The 22,311-nt window shown below is 48.1% G+C and overlaps 1 protein-coding gene across 1 annotated transcript in view; it reads left to right on the forward strand.

Moving 5' to 3' along the window:
• PLEKHD1 (pleckstrin homology and coiled-coil domain containing D1) overlaps positions 1-4,748 on the forward strand; it is a 56,902-nt gene extending 52,154 nt beyond the window's left edge. Inside the window, exons 12-13 of the mRNA XM_032774808.2 lie at positions 3,415-3,564; positions 4,162-4,748. Coding sequence (XP_032630699.1) covers positions 3,415-3,564; positions 4,162-4,322 — 311 coding nt within the window. The 3' untranslated portion in view covers positions 4,323-4,748. The remainder of the gene's footprint in view (positions 1-3,414; positions 3,565-4,161) is intronic.
• The last annotated feature ends 17,563 nt before the right edge of the window (positions 4,749-22,311 follow it).

Genomic DNA, 22,311 nt, shown 5'->3' on the forward strand with positions numbered 1-22,311 from the left:
ATGTGGGAGTACAAAGATCCTCCCATTCCAGCCGGAAGAGGTCCTTTAGCCTGTGTTCAACTACATGTACTTCACCGGGAGAGTGAAATCTGGTGTCTCTGCATAATCAATCCAACCCAGCGCTGCCTGCCGTAGCAGCCCGTAGCTGATTCACTGGCTTGGCTGCTCCGTGGATCGGATTGCAGAGGGAACGCCCCTTTTTATCCCTGGGTCTGGGGGGAAGAAGCCGTGGGAGCCTGGGAGGCTGATCCTGCCCTCTCTGACCCTCTCTCCTTCTCCACGCTAATGATCAAACAACAGCCCCCAGTTAACATGGGCTGGGATCTGAGCCTGATACTCAGCCATCTGACGAAACTCACTTAACCAATCACATACTGACCAGGGTTAAGCAACATTCTCATGAGTGATTTCCAATCATCGGTACCAAGGCAATACCCAGTCCCAAGCCCTCAATAAGTCCTTTAACATAGTGCTGACAATCCAAATTCGTTAATAGCCTTACGAATCTCTCTCACAACAGAAAAGGGTAGTGCAGCCCAGGTGCCAATAACGGTAGATTACGTCACGTCCAAGTCCCTGCAACCCAGGTCACAGGGCATACAGCCGTCAGGTCAGCTATTCTGAGGCTGATAAATCAGGGACGACTTAGCTGCAGCACCATCTTTTTGAATAGCAGTTTGCTGCGGTGCCTTACAGGAGATGCCAGTGTCACGGGGACTGGCAAAGGTGGCCCGTGGCATTGAGGAACAAGGGGTTTTCCGTGAGAGGCAACGGGTCATGGGTTAGGGGTTGTTATAAAAGTGGATGGGTAGGGTTCTGTGGCCTGCCTTGTGCGGGAGGTCAGACTAGATGATCATATTGGTCCCTTCTGACCTATGAGTCTATGAGTCTATGAGAAATACAAGTGATTAGCATTCAGTCCATTTTACGTGAATCAGTAGATTCCAAAGTAGTGGCAAAGCAAAGGGCCTGGTTCTCCACTACATTGCTCCAGCAGACTGCGGTGGAGTCAAAATCAGGTCCTGGTTCACTGTGCAGCTGGATCCACGTGTCCCCCATACTTCTCCTCCTCCTTCCTCGCTTTTCATGGCAGGAACCTGTGACTTGGGCTCCTCAGACATATCCACAGTGCTGCTACGGGGGAGGATCTCTGTTGAGGATGGCATATAGTTCTCTGTAAAAGCAGCAGGTCTATTGCTTGGCACTCGATTATATGTTGGCTTCCAGACATGCCTGCTGCTGCTCCTTGGCTGTCACATATCACTGTTGCTGGTCCCTGTAGTACTGGTTTTCCTGCATCCCCTGGGCAATCTGCTCATAGATGGCCATGCTTCTATGGCTGGTAGGGGGCTGTGCCTGCACAGCATCTCCCCACAGGCCCAGGAAAGCCAATATCTCCTGTCCACTCCAGGCAGGAGCACGTCTGGAGTGTATAGGCAGCATGGTCAGCTGGGCAGTCGCACACAACAATGGAGAACTGCTAGGGGTGCTCACCCAGCTGGAAAAGGAATTTCAAAAATTCACAGGGCTTTAAAAGTATGTGGCCGGGGGGAAGGCTTCTAGTTTCTGTGACTCCGGGCAGTGGAGTTCACAAAGATGACCAGAGCGGTCAGTGTGGTGCATTGTGGGACAGCTACTAGGAGAGTTAAGGTCAACATAAGTAACAGTGTTTCCACTTGCACTGCGTTAACCTAAATACATTGACCGTGGCTCTACTTAGCTCAAGTAGGTGGCGTTACTGTGTCAGTGCTTACAGCAGTGGGAGACCAATTTGAGTGTAGACACACGAACAACTAGGTCAGCATAAGCTGTCTTGTGTCAACCTAACTCTGTAGTGTAGAGCAGGCCTTAGAGAATGGAAGATCAGGTCCAAAATCTACATTGTAGGCACAGTATTCTACCTTGTGTTGAGTTATCTGAACAGAAACCTTAGCTCTGGCACAGAAAAAGCAGGTAACTTTTCGCACAGGGACTAGAACTCTCCCAGCTTTAATTTTCTGCCCTAGATTTTACTGTGTCTCCTCTTAAAAGAATAAAAGTGTGTGGGTGAATTAAGTGCTTATAAAGGTCAGGTGCCAATATCACACACCTCAGGCCTGGCCTGCAAACCACACCTCACCCCTGCTCTTTCAGGTCAGGATCAAGATGTGTTAGCAAAGATGTCTGGGGGTCTGTGACTAGCAGGGGAGTTGCAGAGGAGACTTAAGGCGTGTTTGTGCAGATGGGGGAGGCTAGCCAGGCTGGAATGGCCCAAGATGTAGCTGGCAAGGGCAGAGGAGGTGCACTGGCATATCATGAAGGGAGCTAGGCCTAGGGCTGGAATAGAAGGGTATGTAGCAGGTCAGAACACAGGTGCATTGGCAGAGCTGTGGGTGGGAGGGGGACTGAGGCTGCAATAGCAGATCAGGAAAGAAACGCATCAGCAAAGCTCCTTGGCAATGTTTGCCCAGCATGTGCCCGTGTTGTTAGTCCCTCCATTTCTAAAGCTCACCTGGAGAGAGAATAAAACACGGGCAAATTCTCTTTCTTTGGAGATGTATGGAAACATTTGCAGGACTTGCCCTTTTCCACCTTGGGGAAGGTGAAGCATTTGAGAAACAAGGAGTGCAGTGACCAGGAGCACAGTCCCATTCTCTGCTTCCACTGAGTCATGAAATATGGCTGTGCTTACCAGTGGCCACAGGTTCCATCTGGCTCTATTACCTTGCTGATTTCAGGCTCGCTGAACCAAAGCGCAACCAGTAGTGCTTCAGAGTTGTATTTCTGGAGACCCATGAAGAGACACCTTCTCCTGCTAAATACCAAGGAAAGAGCTAGCTGGCTTCTAGCTAATGACTGTGATGCTGCGATATTCTTGCTGCAGCTGTAGGAATAACTGAGGGGGGAGTGGATGGTTTCTGTGGGACTGGTGATGGGCTCTTATGCCTTCATTTCACCAGTCTGAATCCAGCCCGGATCAGTAGTGTCTTAAAGTTGCTACTCCCCTGACAGTGCTTAGAGTGAAAGTAGGAGGGATTTCCCATGGGTGCAGACCTGGAAAAAGTTTGCTTTAATTACACAGGGTCACTGGCAGACACACTCTAAGCAGTGTCTTACCAAAGCTGCTGCTCCTAGGTTATGATCGATTCCCTGCTTACTTTCAAACCACTTTAAGCACCATCCCCTAGTGATGTTGTGGGGCTTTGTGAATGAGTATCTGTGAAAGTGCTCCAGGATCAGATCCTCCTCTGACTCATGCTATAGAAATGCAAGGTATGAGTACCTGCTCCATCTCCATGGGCAGTGCAGGACTGTTCTGAGCAGGACTGTGTATCTGGTATCTAGTATGCCCAATTGGGACAGACTCGCTCTGGCGCCAATGTTAATGTTTGAAGTGCCTCACCTACATGGCTTCCTGGAATCTCTGCTCCCCAGAGTTCTTTGAGGAGTGCATCCGGAATGCCGAGCTGGAAGCCAAGATGCCCATGATCATGAAGAACTCCGTGTACCTCCACAAGGCTGCCACCCGCCGGATAAAGAGCTGCCGGCTCCACCGCAGGAGGTCCAGTGCTTCATGGAATGACTGTAGGTGTTGGCGGCTCTTCTCCTCTCATGCTCTGGGGAGTGGGGATGTGGGGGGAGGTTTGGTGGAGGAGGTGAGGAATCTGTTCCACAAGTGCTTTGTGTTTCATGCCACTTTGTGGCATCACCCACTCACGGGGCTGCAGGCAGAGAAACTTCAGGCACCAATTCTCCACCTGAATACCCTGGCTTTTCACATACCTGGAAACATGTGGGTGAACCCTTTCAGTGCCATCAGCTCCCTGTGTGCACGCTGGAGAAGCACGGTCCTGCAGCTGAGTTGCTTTGAGTGGCTGATCCATAGGAAACCCCCTTTTTGGGGCCGTTATGCAACCTGGCAGCAGCAAAGGGGAGTGGGTGGGGGGAGAACAGGGACTGCCTTGCCTTCGTTCTTGCCCCTCTCTGAGGAGAGCAAGATGGACTTATTCCATGTGCTCTCAAATGACATCATCGGTTACTATCTGCTCCCCTGCCAGAGTGCAGGGTCATAAAGATGTCACTGCTCTGCATTGGCTCTCTGTTGAATCTGGGTCTTGGGCAGCTGTGGGGTGATCTTTGGCCTGGGAGTGCTCATCTGTTTTACTGCTGCTGTTTTTTCAGTGAAACAGTCCCAGTCGTTCATCTTCTCCCAGACAGAAGTCGATAACATTGAGGAGCTGAAGGAGGCAGCCAAGAGGCTGAGCCGGGACCAGCACTTCCGAGAAACCCTCTATCAAATCATGATGTCTCAAAAAAATTCTGCCTCAGGGGATGAAAAGTGAATCCTCGTCTCCTCCCATCAGGAGGGGGCTTCTGATCTCAGCTCATTGTTCACCTCATCAGAAGTTCAACCACTGGGGCCAGGGGGAGGATTTGCTCCTTTGTGGGGAAAGAGGTAGGATGGATGCATGCAATACCCTCCAGGGTTGTGGCTTTTAGTGTGCGTTCCTGAGCAGTGCCAATCTCTTTTTTCCTAGACTACAGGGAAGCTCTGACATTCCCCCCAAATCACCTCCCTTTACTTCAGCCGTTTCCATTAGGACATGTTCTGTCAGAATCCCACAATCAGTGTTCAAATGAATCACACACATTAGCTTAGGGAGTGTCAGGTCATTTCTTCTCAGTCTAGTCCCGCAGCCAAATGTAGTTGCTGCTGATAAACCCCTTTCTTAGCCTAATGTCCAGCTAGTGAAACTAGCAGATGAGGCACAGCCCAATTGCTCTGTCTTGCCTTCTTTCTCAGCTGGTCCAGTACATCCCTCGGTATCTGTGCTGGGAAGGGGGATATTCCTTATCATGTTTCCTAGACACTGCAGCTATATCAATCTCCTAAGTGCGTGCAATGACATCAAGCCCGGAACAAGCTCTTGATGTAGAACCCTTTAAGCAGGTAATAATGCAAGGCTGAGGGGGCCATCCAGAAGCACCAGATTCCTAAATTCTGGGGATTACTTGCATAGGCGCCAACTTTCAAACCACAAGATTTTCTGTTGCTCCCCAGCTGCCATTTTTCTTGGCTTAGCTTAGGCTCTGATCCTGCAATGCAATCTGCTAGTGCATAGATTTGAGCCTGGAGGGCTCCCATTGAAGTCAGGGCAGGACTGGGCCCATAGATTATATGTCCTTGCAGGACCTTTGTCTTTTCTTTGTCTGCAAAGTGCCATGCTCACCAGCAGTGAAATGGAAATAATTATTCCAACCCTACAGCTTTACATGGATTTTCAGTGTAAAGCAGTAACATCCGCCAGTGGGTCAGCAGCTAAGGGAAATGATCCACCTAGTCCAATAACACCATTAATCACCATCAACCAGATTAGCCAATCCCGCAGAAAAAAACCTGGCAGGGTCTTTGGGCAGGAGAATTCAGTGAGGTCTGCCTTTAGGGAGCTTTCCCTAGATTGTTCCATTGCATGTGTAGGGGCGGGGGAGTTTGCTCCCCCGTCCCTGTGCAAAAGCAGGCAGTTCCACCCTAGAATATGCAGCTCCCCCAGATCTACACAGACCATAGGCATTCAGGGAGGACCTAAGCCCTCCACATAAAGCCCCATCTTTTGGTTCCCATGGCCATGCTAACAAGAGCTTCTCCCACCCATGGCTGCCTCTGAAACCCCTTCCTTCTTTAAGGGTGCCCTTGAAGTATATTTTGAGTCTACTTCTTTCTGTCCTTGAGTGTATCTGATGGTTTGAACAGTACAGCTTGCTAGCCCATTTCTAAGATACATTGGCCTCCATGTAACATGCTTAAACCTATTATGTGGAAAGGCTTGAAAAGGAATTCTGTGGCTGGCAAAGGAAGTTTTCTGATGACAAATCAGTTTCACTCAGGGCATTTTTTCAAATGGTGGTTCACAAACTGTGGTTCCCTGGACACCTGTTGGTCTGCAGGGCAGCTCCTCTGGGGCTGGCTCCTCTCTGCTGCCAGCTGTTTTTATGGTTGCCCAAGGTCCACATTGCGCACAAGAGCCTGGGGGCTTAGAGAAGTAAATGAAAAGAAGGAGGAGGAGCCATGTGATCTGCAACAGTGTTAGCCACTCCTACATAAGAGGGGGTGTAGAGGAAAAGGAAACGGTCCTCAGAGCCAGAAGCAGAACCACTGAGAATAACTGTATGTAATAACCCACAGTCAGTGTGTGTTAGGTGTCTCCTGCTGTGTGCCCCCTGCACAGAGAATAGAGGCTTCAGCTACAGAGCCTGGCTCTTTCCCTCAAGCTGTAGACATTTGTGCTTCTAGCTCTGGAGGTTGCTGTGTCAATCTCTGGTGTCAGACAAGATGGTGGGCACCCCGTAAACATTGTCCTATGATTACTTTTCCATATGAGCAATTGCTGTAGTTGCCATGGGGAGGGAAGGTGATTCTTGGCAGTGGGGATGTGTGGGGAGCACAGCACGAGACAGTCCCTCTCTCAAGAAGTGGGCTACACTCAGAAAGGTTGTTGTAGACTCAATTCAACAAAGCCTGAATATAAGTCAGCTGCTAATATTTGCCTGGAAAATCAATGAGTTCAGCTGATATGTTTTGCCAAGGACTTTCCAGGTGGTTGCTAAGGTGGTTGTTGTTCTTTAGGTTGTCCTGAAAATGCTACCCCGAGGGAACTTGTATTGTGGTCACTCCTGAAGGCCTACAGTCAGCTGCAGGCCAAAGTCAGTATTAGTAACAGATAATAGTGCCCGGGACAGCCCTTCACCCGCATGCTAAGGCTCTGTCTTTGCTAAGTCCCACTGAGTAGCTAAGTCTCACTGACACCCTACTTGTTATCGCAGCTGATCTTTCAGATGCAACATGGGACGGTGAGAAGGTGGGAAAATTACCAAGAACGAAGGTGCAGCCACCCAAAAGCTTAGCCCTTGTGCAGCAAGACTTAGGAGCAGGATTATTTGAGGAGACAAAACGTAGTTTCAATGGAAAGGGAAAGCATTTCATTTCAGAAAAAGCCACCACTCTCATCTTACCCTTCCTCTCCCCTTTCCACCGCACACTATTTCTTGTACATGGAGACAGAACACAATGCTATGGACTGACAACTAAAAGCAGGAACAAAACAAATTCCCTGATAGCCAAAGTATCCCTGATTGTGGGTCAGTGTGTCTGTTAAAGGATAGCTCCTCTTCCCACACACGATACATGCATATTTATAGGCAAAAGACAGATCTTGCTGTCTGCAGGTGAGCTTAAGTCCTGTTTCCTGGTTAGGCTGTTCTGAGAGAACTGGATTTCTCAGCTGCGAAATAAGAACATAAGAATTAACATCCCAATCAGTGTCCAACCCCAGCTGCTTCAGAAAAGGGTATGAAACTGGATCGCTAACTGGTTAAAAGATAGGAATAAATGATCAGTTTTCAGAATGGAGAGAGGTAAATGGTGATATGTTCAGGGGTCTGTTCAGGGACTGGTACTGTTCAACCTATTCATAAACAGGGTAAACAGTGAGGTGGCAAAATTTGCAGATGATACAAAATTCCTCAAGATAGTTAACTCCAAAGCAGACCGCAAAGAGTTACAAAGGGATCTCACGAAACTGGGTGACTGGGCAACAAAATGGCAGATTAAAATCAATTTTGATAAATGCAAAGTATTGCACATAGGAAAACATAATCCCAACTATACATATAAAATGATGGGGTCCAAATTAGCTGTTACTACTCAAGAAAGATCATGGAGTCATAGTGGATAGTTCTCTGAAAACATCCACTCAATATGCAGTGGCAGTCAAAAAAGCGAACAATGGTGAGAATCATTAGGAAAGGGATAGATAAGAAGACTGAAAATATCATACTGCCTCTATATAAATCCATGATATGCCCACATCTTGAATACTGCTTGCATCTCTGGTTGCCCCATCTCAAAAAAGAGATATTGAAATTGGAAAAGGGCAACAAAAATTATTAGGGGTATGAAACAGCTTTCATATGAGGAGAGATTAATAAGACTGGGCTTTTCAGCTTGAAAAAGAGACAGCTAAAGGGGGATATGATAGAGGTCTATAGAATCATGGGTGGTGTGGAGAATGTAAATAAGGAAGTGTTATTTATTTACTCCTCATAACACAAGAACTAAGGGGTCACAAAATGAAATTGATAGGCAGCAGGTTAAAAACAAAATACTTCCTTTTGTTTTTCACACAAAGCAGTCAATCTGTGGAACTCTTTGCCAGAGGATGTTGTGAAGGCCAAGCCTATAATAGGGTTCCAAAAAGAACTAGATAAGTTCATGGAGGATAGATCCATCAATGGCTATTAGCCAGGATGGGCAGGGATGGCATCCCTAGTCTCTGTTTGCCAAAAGCTGGGAATGGGCGACATGGGATGGATCACTTGATGATTACCTCTTCTGTTCACTGGCCACTGTCAGAAGACTGGATACTGGGCTAGATGGACCACTGGTATGACCCAGTATGGCCATTCTTATGTTCTTATGAAACTGTGCTCCTTTTCTCTCCTGCCACTTCTATTGCTGAACAATAGTGAGGAGAGAAAATGCTTCCCAGCCCCGGCTAATTGAAGCCCTGAAGCATGGAAATGTGATGTGCTGTAAAATAGCTGCTGTGTTCCACTCAGATGTGGTTATGTTTCAGTAGTGGCTGAAATGGTTGCTAGAAAGGGAGGGAGAGAACATGTGGGTGTCGGTATATGGACAGGTTTTCAGAATGCTGATCCCCTGCAACTCCCAGTGAAGTGGATGCTCAGCACTTCTGAAAATCAGACCAGAAGCTTAGAAGGTGCTGTTAGGTCCCTTTGGATGGCCTCTACTTCAGCCATGGTGCTACACCAGACTACATATGTGCTGTAATCCCCTTATGCAGGGGTAGGGGGTGGCTCCCTTCCATTCTCTCCTCTCCCACTTTTAACCTCCCGGCCCACTTGAGTCCAGTGACCCCTTGTCAGCTGTCTCAGTGGAAAGGGTGAGGAATTGATGAGCCAAGCAGACTGAGCTCAGGTGTAATTAAAGGCGAGCATGGGACACACTTGTCCCATTCAACTTTCTCCCAAGGGAAGGAGTGCAGTTGTGTCCCCTTCTCCACTCTGCTCTATAGCAAGTGGGCATCTTGATACCCCCTGACCTCTGCCCAACTCTTGACTGCAGTGCAGAGAGGAAATATAACATAGTCAGCAGAGGAACCTTAAGGGAACTGTCCCTGGCTATTGCTCTCATACCCAGACCAGAACACAGGCTCGAAGTTAGGGCCTCAGGGGTAGTGGCCAATGATTCTTGCTATGGAGAATGAACAGAAACTACATAGCAGAAGAGAGAAATTAGGGGGACATCTGGAAAGGTCTGGTGTCACACTTTAGAGGAGGGGAGAGGCAGGAGAGTTGGGAGGTTAGAGCAGAGGGAAAGGGCAATAAGAGTGCAGGCAAGAGATGGAGACTCTGCGGAGAAGAAGAGGCAAGAAATTGGGACTTTGTTGGAGCTGGAAGGGAGTGAGTGGAACTTAGGTGACAAGAGGGTGAGATCCCAGTAGAGGACAGGAAAAGGGAGAGGGAAATGGGGCTTTTTAGTGCCCTGCAAAGAAATAAAGGCCATGCAACTTTTCTACTGCTTATGCTTCAGAGAGAAGGCCCGAAAGGGTGGTTTGGGTTTGGGTTTTTGTTTGTTTTTCAAGCTAGGAATTCTGATCTTGCCTTCACTGGCAGACTGTGGGTAACTGGAGAGCTGTCAGAATCATGCATGCATAAGGCAGCACAAGGTACTGTGAACTAGCGAGAGGGGAAATGGTTTTCATTCAAACCACTTGAAACTCTCTGGGTTTGGTATTTGTAAACACCTATTTAGTGAAGACAATTTGGGAGAGAGGCTGTATGTTAAGAAACCCCTGCCCACATCCCGTTCAATGAGGGCTGCAAAGAAAACACACAATGCACATCTGAGTCACCCAGACAACCCTCAAAGGCCTGGTCTACACACAGTTTTTGTGCCAGTGTAACTATGGGTACGTCTTCACTACCGGCTTGATCAGCAGGCAGCGATCGATCCAGTGGGGATAGATTTATCATGTCTAGTCTAGATGCTATAAATCGATCCCCGAGCACTCTCCCGTTGACTCCTGTACTCCAGTTTGGCAAGAAGTGCAGGCAGAGTCGACGGGGGAGTGGCAGCAGTAGACTCTCCCCCACCCCCCAGTGTAGACCAGGCCTATGTCAGTTAGGGATCTGACTGATTTTTTTACTGATATAGTTAGACTGGTACAGCCCCCAGTGCAGACATAAGTATACTGGTATAGAAGGGCCTTATCCCAGTATAGCTTTAGGCCACTACAGACTTTTGCTAGCATAGCTATGTCAGGGCTGTGAAGAGGTGTGATTCATGACCAGTATAGTGGTATCAGCAAAAGCCCCTAGTGTAGGTGCAGTTATACCAGCAAAATTGCATATTTACTGTTTACTTTTACCTTTGTTCACTCATGTGGGAGTGTCTTACTATACAGCTACAGAGCACAGCGTTGCTGGTTTAGCTGTGTCCACAGTATAAGTGCTTTGCTGGTACTGTATACTGCTATTCCTATACCAGTACAGTGCTCCGTGTGTAGACATAGCCTTATTCCCCTTCCCATACAGGAATAGCTATACTGCTATAAAATTCTTTCTAATTGTGTCCACACTCGTGGGATGTTCTGCTTTAACTATACCTGTCTTGTTAAAGTCATACACCTTGTGTGTGTAGACAAATAAAGGCAAGACTAACAATTTTGGTATTTTCCAGCTTGTCTTTTCTTCCAGCTAATTAGGACAGCGGCTGCAAAATTAAAATTATCCACTTGTGTGAATGTCAGACACTAATATTCTTTTTTTTAACAGCTGCTTGAGAGCCCATGATTATATTCTTACTCACTCACATCTTGGGATGAAAAGGAGAGGGAAGTTTTTATTTTTAGCTGGGGTGTGGGTGGATAATGAAAGGATTTGCCAATATTGTCCTAAGAAATGTGCCGTCCCCCACCCCCCAGTGAATGGTGAAGATGAATCAATGACTAATTGTTCCAGCTGGATCCATGCACAGTGTGGGTAGGCCTCATTTATGTACCCCCACACATTGTTCTGCCCAAGCAATTCGGTCTTCAATCTACGAAGCAATTCAAAGTCTAATCCCCCACTGGTCTGCCCGTGTACCTCAGTTCAGATGTGTAGCATCCCATTTTATTCTAATCCTGATTTGCCACTCCCCACAGCTTTTCCCGTGCATGACCTCCAGCACTCTAAGTTATCTCACTCATGTGCCCTCACATCGTTCTGCCACACATGACCTCTGGTACCACTTGCTGTTCCAGTCCATTGGTTGCCAACGGCAGAGGATATGCTAAGCCATCCAACTTTAGATGCCGTTTGTTTAGTTTTGTGATTTTATTGGTTTTCTTTGCTTTTGAGCATTCTCTTTGTTTGGCAGTTTAATTCTATTGTTTGAAGTGGAGTACTGCTTACGGGGCAGAGGAGTACTGGTCCATGTTGGAATATTGGATTGCATACCACACATCATTTGGAATCCTTATCAACCAATCCTAGTGCTGTATTTTTCCATGCTATTTTTGGAATTGTTTTAACAAATCTCAGCTCTTCTTCAGCTGATGCTATTTTGCAAATGTTCTAGCATAATGCTCTGAATATGCAAGCACATGGAAATCCCTTGGGAAACCACTTATGTCAAAGAACTAGTCATGATTTACTCTACTTAAATGTGTTGCTCTTTTTCATGTTTAATGGCTCACATCCATGCTTTGTATCTCATTCTTTCAGCCTGTCTCTTTATGCTCCTATGTATTGATCTCTGCATGTGATTCTATCCGTTACTATTCCTATTCCCAACTCCTAGCCACAAGCAAAATCCTAACAGTAGAAATCCAATAGAATGAAAGATCATTGGAGCTTTGGGATTCACACGTATTCAACTCTCTACTCTACCAGGGCATCTACAAAGGAGTGTCTACGAAAGGTACAAGGTCTCTCCTGTCCCACTGCCTGTAATTGTTCAGATAGCGGAGCCTCTCTCTAGGGGCGATGGATTATTACAGCTGGTGGGGCCACATCCCACCAATAATACCCCAGTTCTGAGTCACATTTAGATTCTGAGCTTGAGTCTCAGGTCTGACTAAACTAGCTTTGTGGCATATCTAGGGTTACCAAGTTTCTAATCACACAAAACCGACACCCTTGCCCTGCCCCTGCCCCTGCCCCACTCCACCCCTTCTCTGAAGTCCCACCCCTGCCCTGTCCCTTTTCTGAGGCCCCACCCCTGCTCACTCCATCCTCCCTCTCTCTGTCACTTGCTCTTCCCTATCCTAACTCACTCACTCATTTTCACTGGACTGGGGGTTGGGGTGCGGGAGGAGCTGAGGACTGCAGCTGGGGATGCCAGTTCTGGGTGGGGTCAGAAATGAGGGGTTCAGGGTGCAGGAGGAGGCTTCAGGCTGGGGTAGACAGGTAGGATGCAGGGGTGTGTGAATGCTTCTGCTGGGGGTATGGGCTCTGGAGTGGGGCTGGGAATGAGGGGTTTGGGGTGCAGGAGTGTGCTCTGGGCTGGGACTGAGGGGTTCAGAGGGCAGGAGGGGGATCAGGGCCAGGGAAGGGAATTGGAGTGTGGCGGGGGTGAGGGCTTTGGCTGGGGGTGGAGACTTGGAGTGGGTCTGGGGATGGGAGGTTTGGGGTGCAGGAGGGTGCTCTGGGCTGAAATCAAGAACTTCAGAGGGTTGGAGGGTGATTAGGGCTGAGGCAGGGGGTTGGGGCCTGGGAGCAGGTCAGGGGTGTAGGCTGGGGGCACTTACCTCAAGCAGCTCCCAGAAGCAGTGGCATGTCCCCCCTCTAGCTCCTACATAGTGGCACAGCCAGGTGGCTCTGCGTGCTGCCCCATCCCCAGGCACTTCCCCCGCACCTCCCATTGGCAGCAGGTTCCTGACCAATGGGAGCTGCGAGGTGGCACTTTGGGCGGGAACAGTGTGCGGAGCCCCCTGACTGTCCCTATCCAGAGGAGTCAGAAGGGGGACAAGCTGGCTGTTTCCCAGGAGCTGCGCAGTGCGGAGGCTAGCAGGGAGCCTGCCAGCCCCACTGTGTGGCACCACCAACTGGATAGTCAACCGGACCGGAACCACCAGGATCCCTTTTCAACTGGGTGTTCTGGTCAAAAACCGGACACCTGGTCACCCTAAGTGTATCCCTACACAGGGGCCCCCTGCCCATATCACTTTGCTGTGGCTCCACTCCTGCTCCCACTGTGGCCCTGCCAAAGCTTGGGATGGTGATCACATGGGCCACCCACACAAGAGCCAACTGTTGGACTGGAGAAGTGGGCTGCCAGTGCTTTTCAGGGCCTCCTTCCTCTCTGTCCCATCATTTCCTGTCTTCAGGCAAACTAGGGTCTCTCCAGGATCCCCTTCAATCCTGCCAGGTGAAGAGGACAGACACCCGGTCAGACCTCTTGTGCAAAGACCTCAGGGGCTGACAGCTAGGGTGACCAGATAGCAAGTGTGAAAAATTGGGATGGGGGTGGGGGTAATAGGAATTCATATTAAAAAAAAACCCAAAATATCGGTACTGTCCCTAAAAAATCAGGATATCTGGTCACCCTACTGACAGGTGGCCAGGCACCAGTCCAGGGACATCAGCAAAAGCATGTAAGTGGAAGCAGAGGGTTCTCTTGTTCTTCCTCGTTTCATCCCAGTAGAGGGCTCTGTGTGAACTCCTGCTCCTGAGGATTCATGTGGAGATCCTCCTTCCCTACTGGAGCACAGGACGGCAGTCAGAACTGGAGGCCCTAGACACAGACCTACTGTATCTTGGAGTTAATTCGGCCCTGCTTTTATGGAATCTGTTTGCTGGCACACGTGGAATAGACAGTACTTTAAGATGTCACACCTAAATATCTGAGGATATGGAAAAATATCAGATATCGTAGTGTTTTTAAAAAGTGTTGCTCATGTAATTACCGCAGTCTGATTGTATTATTGTGTGCACACACACACAAGGGGGCAGTCTTAAGGTTGCACATTCTACCTACCTTTTTTTAACTCTTGACATTTGGATGCTTAGTTATGAAATATTAATGCTCTCTAGCTTTTTAAAAGAAACTTCTTTGAAAGAAGGAAGATATTTCACAATGTGGAAATATTTGGCTGGTCACTGAGATATGTAACTGAAAAAAGGCATTCTGTTTTCTGTGTACTGAACCTTCAAGTATAGGGGAGGCAGTACTGTCAGTCCCAAACATTTAAAAATCACATCAGGCCCCAAAAGTCATGAAATTAGCTTAAAAATCATGAGATTTTAAAAAATTACATCTGGGATTCTTTTTATTTGTCTTCTGGTTTTCAAGCTTTCCTCTGCACCCCTGCAGCTAGAAAACTGAGATTTCACTTAATCAGATGCCATTTTGTGTTTCAGAGATTAATGTACATCCTCCTCTGCTACAAGCAGAGGGAAAATGCCCCTTCATCTTCCTGGCTTGGGTAAGAAGCGGTCCTACCCACATTTCCCCCTCCTCATTGGTGTGATGAGAGCATCCTCTCCTGTTTCAACCTGCTTTAACCTTTGCTATCTATATAGATTCTTATACTGCACCCAAGGCTGTTCAGATGTAGACTATGACAGAGCAAGCCACCATTTCTTCCTCCAACCCTAGAGACATTACATTAGTTCTTTCTCTGATTGTTGTTACTGTTTTCCTCAGGCTGAAATAAACATCACCTTGGCAGAATTTGCTTTGTTTTGGTGTGTATGAGAAAACTTGACAGACGCAAGAGGAATTGTCAGTTCCTAGGAATGAGCCCCTTTCCTGTGGGGCTTAAAAGCTAGTCAACTTTTACCTTGTTGGATGTAAAAGAGCTGAGGCAAAAACCTGTAGAAAAGTGCATACAGCTGCTCATGTATTTTTAATGGTACTAGGTTCCTGCCTGGGAACTGCTATGCTCTTAGCACATAAAGCCTTCAGAACTGAACATTTTATGCATGGAATTCTTAGAATTATCTACCCAATGCAGTGCAGCATTCACTGTGCACCTTCACTAGAGCTTTCACGACTCATCACACAAACCTGCGGTGTGAGAGCCTGCAAGGTGCTGTGTATCTCCTGGAGCTGATGTACTTAGCACCTTCACAAGTTGCTCAGCACCTTGCGGAACTGGGTTTTTTATGAGCTCAGTGAGAAAATTCAGTGCAAAACGTGTGTGGAAGGCAATTTTCAAACCTTCATAACTTGGTCAAACCAACCCCCGTTTTAATCAGAATACTGAAAAAGACTTTCCTTCACTGAGTCACTATATTTCATATTTCCCTGTCAGATGTCAACTTCCTCTTCTCCTCTGGGTGAAGTTTGGTGCTACAGCTATTTAAAAAAAAATCACAAGAATTACTTCATAATTTATGGAAAAGGAAGGGGAGAAATCTTCTCATTTTCAAAAATGGCCATATCATTTTTTACCCTCTAGAACCATGTCCCCTCAAGCAGAGACCAGACCTGGAAAATTTCAGCATGAAAAAAATGAATGATTTAGAAGGAAAATAATTATAGAGCTGTAACAATGATGGTTCCTGTGGTTCCCTTGTTAATGAATAAAGGATCAATTCCAGTGAGAAAGCAGTGCTTATGGAAACAATCCTGAAAAAGGCACCAACTAATTCTGTATTCATGTTAATGCCCATTTGGCATCTGAACAACAACAACAAAAAAGCAATTTCAGGGCAGTCATGGCCTAGTGATGTTACCAGTTTTTCAGTGGCCTCTGTGAAATTGTTGATGAGTTTCATTCCGGCTCCATATTGCAAAAAACACTGTTGCTGCAACTGACACTAAGGTGATCTTCAGACTGTGACAAACTAGGACGGCTTTTGCAAGAGGGAGGGTTGGTGCAGGGTTGGAGTCAGGAAGGGGTGCAATGGAGGATTTTGGTAATGGCTGAGGAAAGAGAATATAGTGCTCATTCTTCTCACTCCCACTCTGACCTTCTCCTCGTGTTGAGAAGCACTGGCTTGAGGACTCCTTGAGCGCTCAGTGGTGGGGAGCTGATTTGGGACATGTTGTGAGGCAGTGGTGGAGGGCAAGTTCTCAGTTTGTGACTGGCCTCCTTAGGGAGTGATCCATTTGTCCAAGTTTTATATGGTGCTCATTACCATGGTGCCTCAAAATAGGGTGACCAGATCACCCAGGTCAAAAATCGGGACATCTGGTCATCCTACTTCAAAAGTCCCCACTTGAGGCACATATGTGATCTTCCAACCTATTGTAGGTTCCGCTGACCCAGCTTGGTGAGAGCTCCTTCAGGTAGGCCATAGCCCACTGTGGCACTGTTTTTTGTATAGCTGAGACACACACTGGGACAGACCTGATTTTGTAGGATACACGCTCACTTTGCTATGGTCAGTCTTGGTACTAGAGGTCAATGTGTCATGGAGCCTGACCTTCCTATCCATTCACAGAGCTGGGCCCTGCAGGTTGGAGTTATTACGGCACATTGGCAGGCCAGCATGAAGGAAGCATGAGCTGTCACTCTCTGTACTGTACCTGTTTTGCAGTGATTTACCCAGGTGCCACAAGGCTTTTCTGCACAAGCTCAAAGTGGGGGAGAGAGGGACACATGGATCAATCACTTTCAAGCGGGGTTCCTATGCCCAATCATTATAGCTGATGCTGTAGTGGTCCAGAGCATTGCTCTGGCTGCATGATCACAACACCACCGAAATTTGGCCCATCAACCCCTTTGTCCAGATGGAGAGGTGGCTGGGCCAAATAGTGCTGTGACCTCGCGCACGGAAAATCTGTTACGAACATAAGAAAGGCCATACTGTGTTAGACTAAAGGTCCATCTAGCCCAGTCAGGGCCGGCTCCAGGCCCCAGCGCGCCAAGCGCGTGCTTGGGGCAGCATGCTGCAGGGGGCGCTCTGCTGGTTGCCGGTAGGGCGGCAGGCGGCTCCAGTGGACCTCCTGCAGGCGTGCCTGTGGAGGGTCCGCTGGTCCTGTGGCTCCGGTGGAGCATCCGCAGGCATGCCTGAGGGAGGTCCACCAAAGCCGCAGGATCAGCGAGCAGCAGAGCACTCCCTGCGGCGTGCCGCCGTGCTTGGGGCGGCGAAATAGCTAGAGCTGGCCCTGAGCCCAGTATCCTGTCTTCCAACAGTGGCCAATGCCAGGTGCCCCAGAGGCAATGAACAGATCAGGCATTATCAGGTGATCTGTCCCCTATCACCCATTCCCAGCTTCTGACACACAGAGGTGAGGGACATGGAGAACATGGTGGTGGATCCCTGTCCACCCTGGCTAATAGCCATTGATGGGCCTATCCTCCATGAACTTATCTAGTTCCTTTTTGTTCCTGTACAGCAGACCTCAGGGGAGACATCAAGAACTCAACTACTGGTGGCACCAGTTCATGTGTGGCATGAAGGGCCAGCTTTAGCCATTTTGCCGCCCCAAGCACGGCGGCATGCTGCGGGCAGTGCTCTGCCACTCGCCGGTCCCGCGGCTCTGGTGGTCCTCCCGCAGGCGTGCCTGTGGATGCTCCACTGGAGCTGCGGGACCAGCGGATCCTCCGCAGGCACACCTGCGGGAGGTCCACCGGAGCAGCCTGCTGCCCTCCTGGCAACCAGCAGAGCACTCCCCGTGGCATGCCGCCCCAAGCACGTGCTTGGCGCGCTGGGATCTGAAGCCGGCCCTGGTGGCATGGTAAGAGAGAAGGGAGACACCCTGGCTAAGGGAGATCTGCCATCCCCCTGTGTGTGTGGTCGGGGGGAATAGGGGGACCACAATGGGGTCTCTGCTGGCGAGGATGGGAAAGGACTGGAATTTACCCCTCCACCCTACTCAAGAAATATCTGAATTGGTGCCACTGCTGTTTTGTGGATAAATAGAATTTGAATCTCCAGGGCTGTCAAACCAGCATCTTTTGCCAGCAATAATTTCACATAAATAAGACCAGTAAAAAGACCTGGTGTCAGGAGTTCTACTTCCTGTAACTGATTTCTTTTTTGTATACACATGGAGTTTTAAATAAACCCAATCGTCATATTAAGAACACTGGAAAAATTTTGCCTCACACATTCATCAAGGGTGTTCTGGCATCTCTGAGTGTTACTTGGAACAAAATACAAGATAATTGGTTCCCTTCAGAATGTATGTGAAGGGATAGGAGACTCTGTATGCATATGGAGGTGGGGGGGAACAGCTGGGTTTCTATGGCAACAATGCTGAGGGGAACAGGATTGGGCATTGAAAGAAGATTTCATGCTTTGGAGATACTGAGTGGGCTGGGGCTGTTTTGCAAAGGTATTTGTTTTTGGGGTTATTACAGTTTCAGTGCAGTATCTACCAAAGTAAAACCACTGGCTGCATGTTCAGAAGGAGGAAAAGACATTATCCAGTGCACTCTGGTTAATTAACACAGAAGGACAGTAGGGGAGAGGATCTATAGGACCATATGCTGCTTTTTACTACTGGTCCCAAATGTTTGGAAGCAGCAAATCAGTTGCACTCCTAATAATCCTGGGCCCCAGGGAACAATAAAACCAATCCTGTTTCCTTTCTAATGGGAGCTTTTGCCATGCCTGTAGTCCTGGTCCACCCCTATTCCCCACAACAGACACTAAATATAGTGGCAGAGCTGATTTCTTGGCCCCATCTTTCCTGGATAAACCGTTTGATCCATTTCTATATGAAGCAGCACTAGATATACAGCTGCAGGGTCCAGGAGGAGACAATAGGAAGGAAGTAGGGAGTGAATCATCTTCGAATGGAATGCTATATCTGAAGATGATTCAGATTTTGCTTTCATTTCAATCAATCTGTCTAATCTTTATAGATTTTTCACAGAGTTTAAGGCAGAAGCGACCACTAGACATCTAGTCTGACCTCTTGCATAAACATAGGCCATTAAATATCACCCATTTATCCCTGTGTTGAGCCCAATAATCTCATACTGATTTATAGCTAGGTTCTTTAAAGTCAATGGGATTGTGTGGGTGAAACAGAGAACAGGATTTGACTCCACTTCTGGTGGCAGGAATGGAGATCTGGTGGATCCTGCCTGGAGGGTATGGAAGCAGAGAGTGCTGCCTATGCTGCGTTGTTCCCTTTTCACCCTGACCTTGAGAAGCCACTGCCCAGCTGGTCTGTGGGGAATGGGAACCATAACTTCGAAGAGGGTGGGCTAGGGGCTGGAGCTGCACTTCCAGGAATTATGGAATTGTCTCCTGGACTCAGTGGGATTCCTAATGCTGACTGGACCAGCATGATCCTAGACAGGTTCCTGGGGCAGCGGAACTAAGGCTCCATTTCAGGGGCACTTGCCCCAACTGAAAGATCACAGGGGCTGATCTATGTTTCCATCCCCTTCCATGTTAATGTTCTTAAACAAGCTGTTATCACACATTCTGGAGACCAATGTTTTCTATAAGCTGCATGCACATATGGGGGCAGAGGCAAGAGCAGGCCCCAGAGGAGTTGGAGTGGCTGCCACAGAACCTGGGATCAGGCCAGCGGAGCAGGTAAGAACTGAGATGATGGGAGCAGCTACCCCAATGAGAGAGCAGGATGCTAAAACCACTTTCCAGCCTGGAACTGGCTTCCCCTCCCTCTTCCCCTCATATCTCACTAGCTTCCCTTGCTCCCATACAGAGTAGCAACCCTATTCCCTCTCCTATCGCTGACACTCCAACCTCCCTCTTCTGCACTGCTGCCCCAACTCCTCCTGCTCCTCATGTGGCATGTGCACCCTGACCCCCTAACCTCCCTGCCCCCATTTAATGAGTGGTTTGATGGGCACAGGTTTGAGGAGTGCACAGTGCAGCGTGGGATGCGTTGTATATAGAAGGAAATGGGCCTTGCATGGCATACAGGGTTGGTATCTTAGTACAATGCTTAGTATATTTAGGTTTCAGTGGGCACTTCCCCCCACATTCAAAGTAAGCTTCTGCCATCTATGCACATTCCCTATCTGCAACAGGGGTTGAGGGGTGGCAGCCAACAGAAGAACCCAGGGGTTTATCATTAATGATTTGTAAAAAAATCTAGTGGGCTAGGCCTTGTATAGACCAGCTAGATTAAGATACAGTCCCTACCCAGAAGATCTTACACATTAAGCAGACAACATGTTGACAGAAACTAGGTGCTGGAAAGTAATAAAAGCAAGATGTTTGACTGCAGTTGTCCAGTATAGGTACTGGAAAAGTTTCGGCCCTGCCTTTACTGAAAGTTTTAACATCGTTAGCCCTGTGTACAGAGATGACAAGGAAATGAATAAACTGTTTGCTGATTTGCATAAACAGCGCATTGGCCAAGCTCCTGATTTTCAGTGGCAGTAATGTTGTTTTCACTTTCTAATCGGCTTGTTCAGCTTTAGGCTGCTATGGGCTATTGATTCAGCGAGAACGTGCTCTTGTCCAGACTTGTCACCCTAACATGTTGAGGTCTGCAGGAGGGTGAAGTCCATCAGGTAAAAGCCAACAAAAGAGATTTTGCTTTAAGGTAGTCATGGACTTAATGTATTGGGGAGCCAGTTCTTGTGGCAGGAACGTTGTCCTGAAAAAAGTTAGCTGGAGCTGTCCTTAGGAGAAGCTGGGCTGGAGAAGACCAGTTTTGCTCAGGGGCATGTAGCTGAAATAGGCCAGACCAGCCTAAAGGATGTAAGGTCAGACTGGACCAAACCCCAGCTGCTGAAAGGGAGGCACTCCAGTTGGACAAAACTGGAGCTACCCGGAGAGAAGCAGCTAGGTCAGACCAGAGCACTGTAGCGGAGAGATCAACCATGTAACTGTGAGTTTGTGTAGCCAAACCCCATGTATCCCAACTGGACACCTCCTATCAGAGGGGAATTACCCTCGGTTATAGTGTGAACTCTAACCGATTTGAGGTGTGAAGCTTGGGAGTTTCTAGTCTATTTTGTTGCTGTACATATCCAAACAGGTGTGCCTAGGTAATGAGGTCAGTGCACAGTGTAGTACCAATGTTTTCACGTTGCTTCTGAAGCGTGTGAGTGTTGTTTGGCTGTCACTCAGGCAATAGTGATGGATTCCCCAGTGGCTTTGGAGTTAAAGTCAGTGTGTTTGCCTAGGGAGAGACTGACCAACTCAGACAAGTAGAGGAAAATGGAGGAGGGAAGCACACGAGAAACCTGGCTGCCCACTCCCAAGGGGATAGGACTAACTGAGCAATGGCTGACCACAGGAGTTTACCTACATGGAGAGATGAGACAGGAGCATGGTTCCAGCATGGGCCAAGGTCAGGCTTGACAAAGCCCTGGCTGAGATGATTTAGTTTGGGATTGGTCCTGCTTTGAGCAGGGGGTTGGACTAGATGACCTCCTGAGGTCCCTTCCAGCCCTGATATTCTATGATTCCATGAAGGTCCTCCCCACAGAAACACCATTGAGCGTGGGAACCCAAACAATTGAAGCACCTCCCCCATCAGGCAACTGTTTTGCATGAGGACAGCCAGGCCACTTGAGACAAAATTGTGCCTATATGGACTGTCTGCAGTTACAGACAGCTCTGGCTAGCCAAATCCAGAGCCAACAAAAGGGGACTGGCAAGACGGGAGGTCCCAGTACAGATTAATGAAGTCAGAATCCAAGACTTAGTATACTTGGGCTATAGTCAGACAATGGTCAGAGAACACCTGGCTGAGAGCAAGGGAGAACCTTTAGGTGCTATATTCCTTCAACGCATCTGTGGGGATTTACATCCATACTCCATTAGGCAAGTCCAGCTAATGCTGCAGAATCCCACAGACAGAACTCATGGCCCTGAACTTAGCCTCCCCTGTAATAATTGGGCGAGACTGGAAGTTCTCCCAGGAACTGATGGGATTAGGATGTGGGGATTCCCCACAGGGGAAAGAGATAAAAAGCAGACAATGCAATGAGAGGAGACACCCTCAGGGCTGATTGGGTTTGGTGGAGATGATGACCCTGGAGAAAGGAACATTGATATCATAAGGTAATGGTCCCAATGCTAGTTATGACAACCCAAGGGAAGAAACTTCCATGCCCTCTGGCACAGCCACCGTCTTGCACTTCATGCACAGGAAGTCCCTTCTGGCTTCAGGTAGGAAAGAAAAAACATTGCACAGCCATTGCAGATCACCAGCACTGTTCCATTTTGATATTTCACATGGAGCTGAACATGGAAGGAAACTCTCCTGTTACCTGCCCCTGATTGCAGCCCTCAAGTTTGCTTAGCAAGTGACCTTTTATACCAAGGTCTCCCTGCTTAGTTCAGCTCAGCTCCACCCCTCGCCACCAGGCAGTGATTAACCACTTAGATACTTCAAACAAAGCTCCAATGGTCAGAGCCTTGTGGCCTTTACCA

The sequence above is a fragment of the Chelonoidis abingdonii genome, chromosome 4, assembly GCF_003597395.2.
Source record: "Chelonoidis abingdonii isolate Lonesome George chromosome 4, CheloAbing_2.0, whole genome shotgun sequence".
In the NCBI taxonomy this organism is placed as follows: Eukaryota; Metazoa; Chordata; order Testudines; family Testudinidae; genus Chelonoidis; species Chelonoidis abingdonii.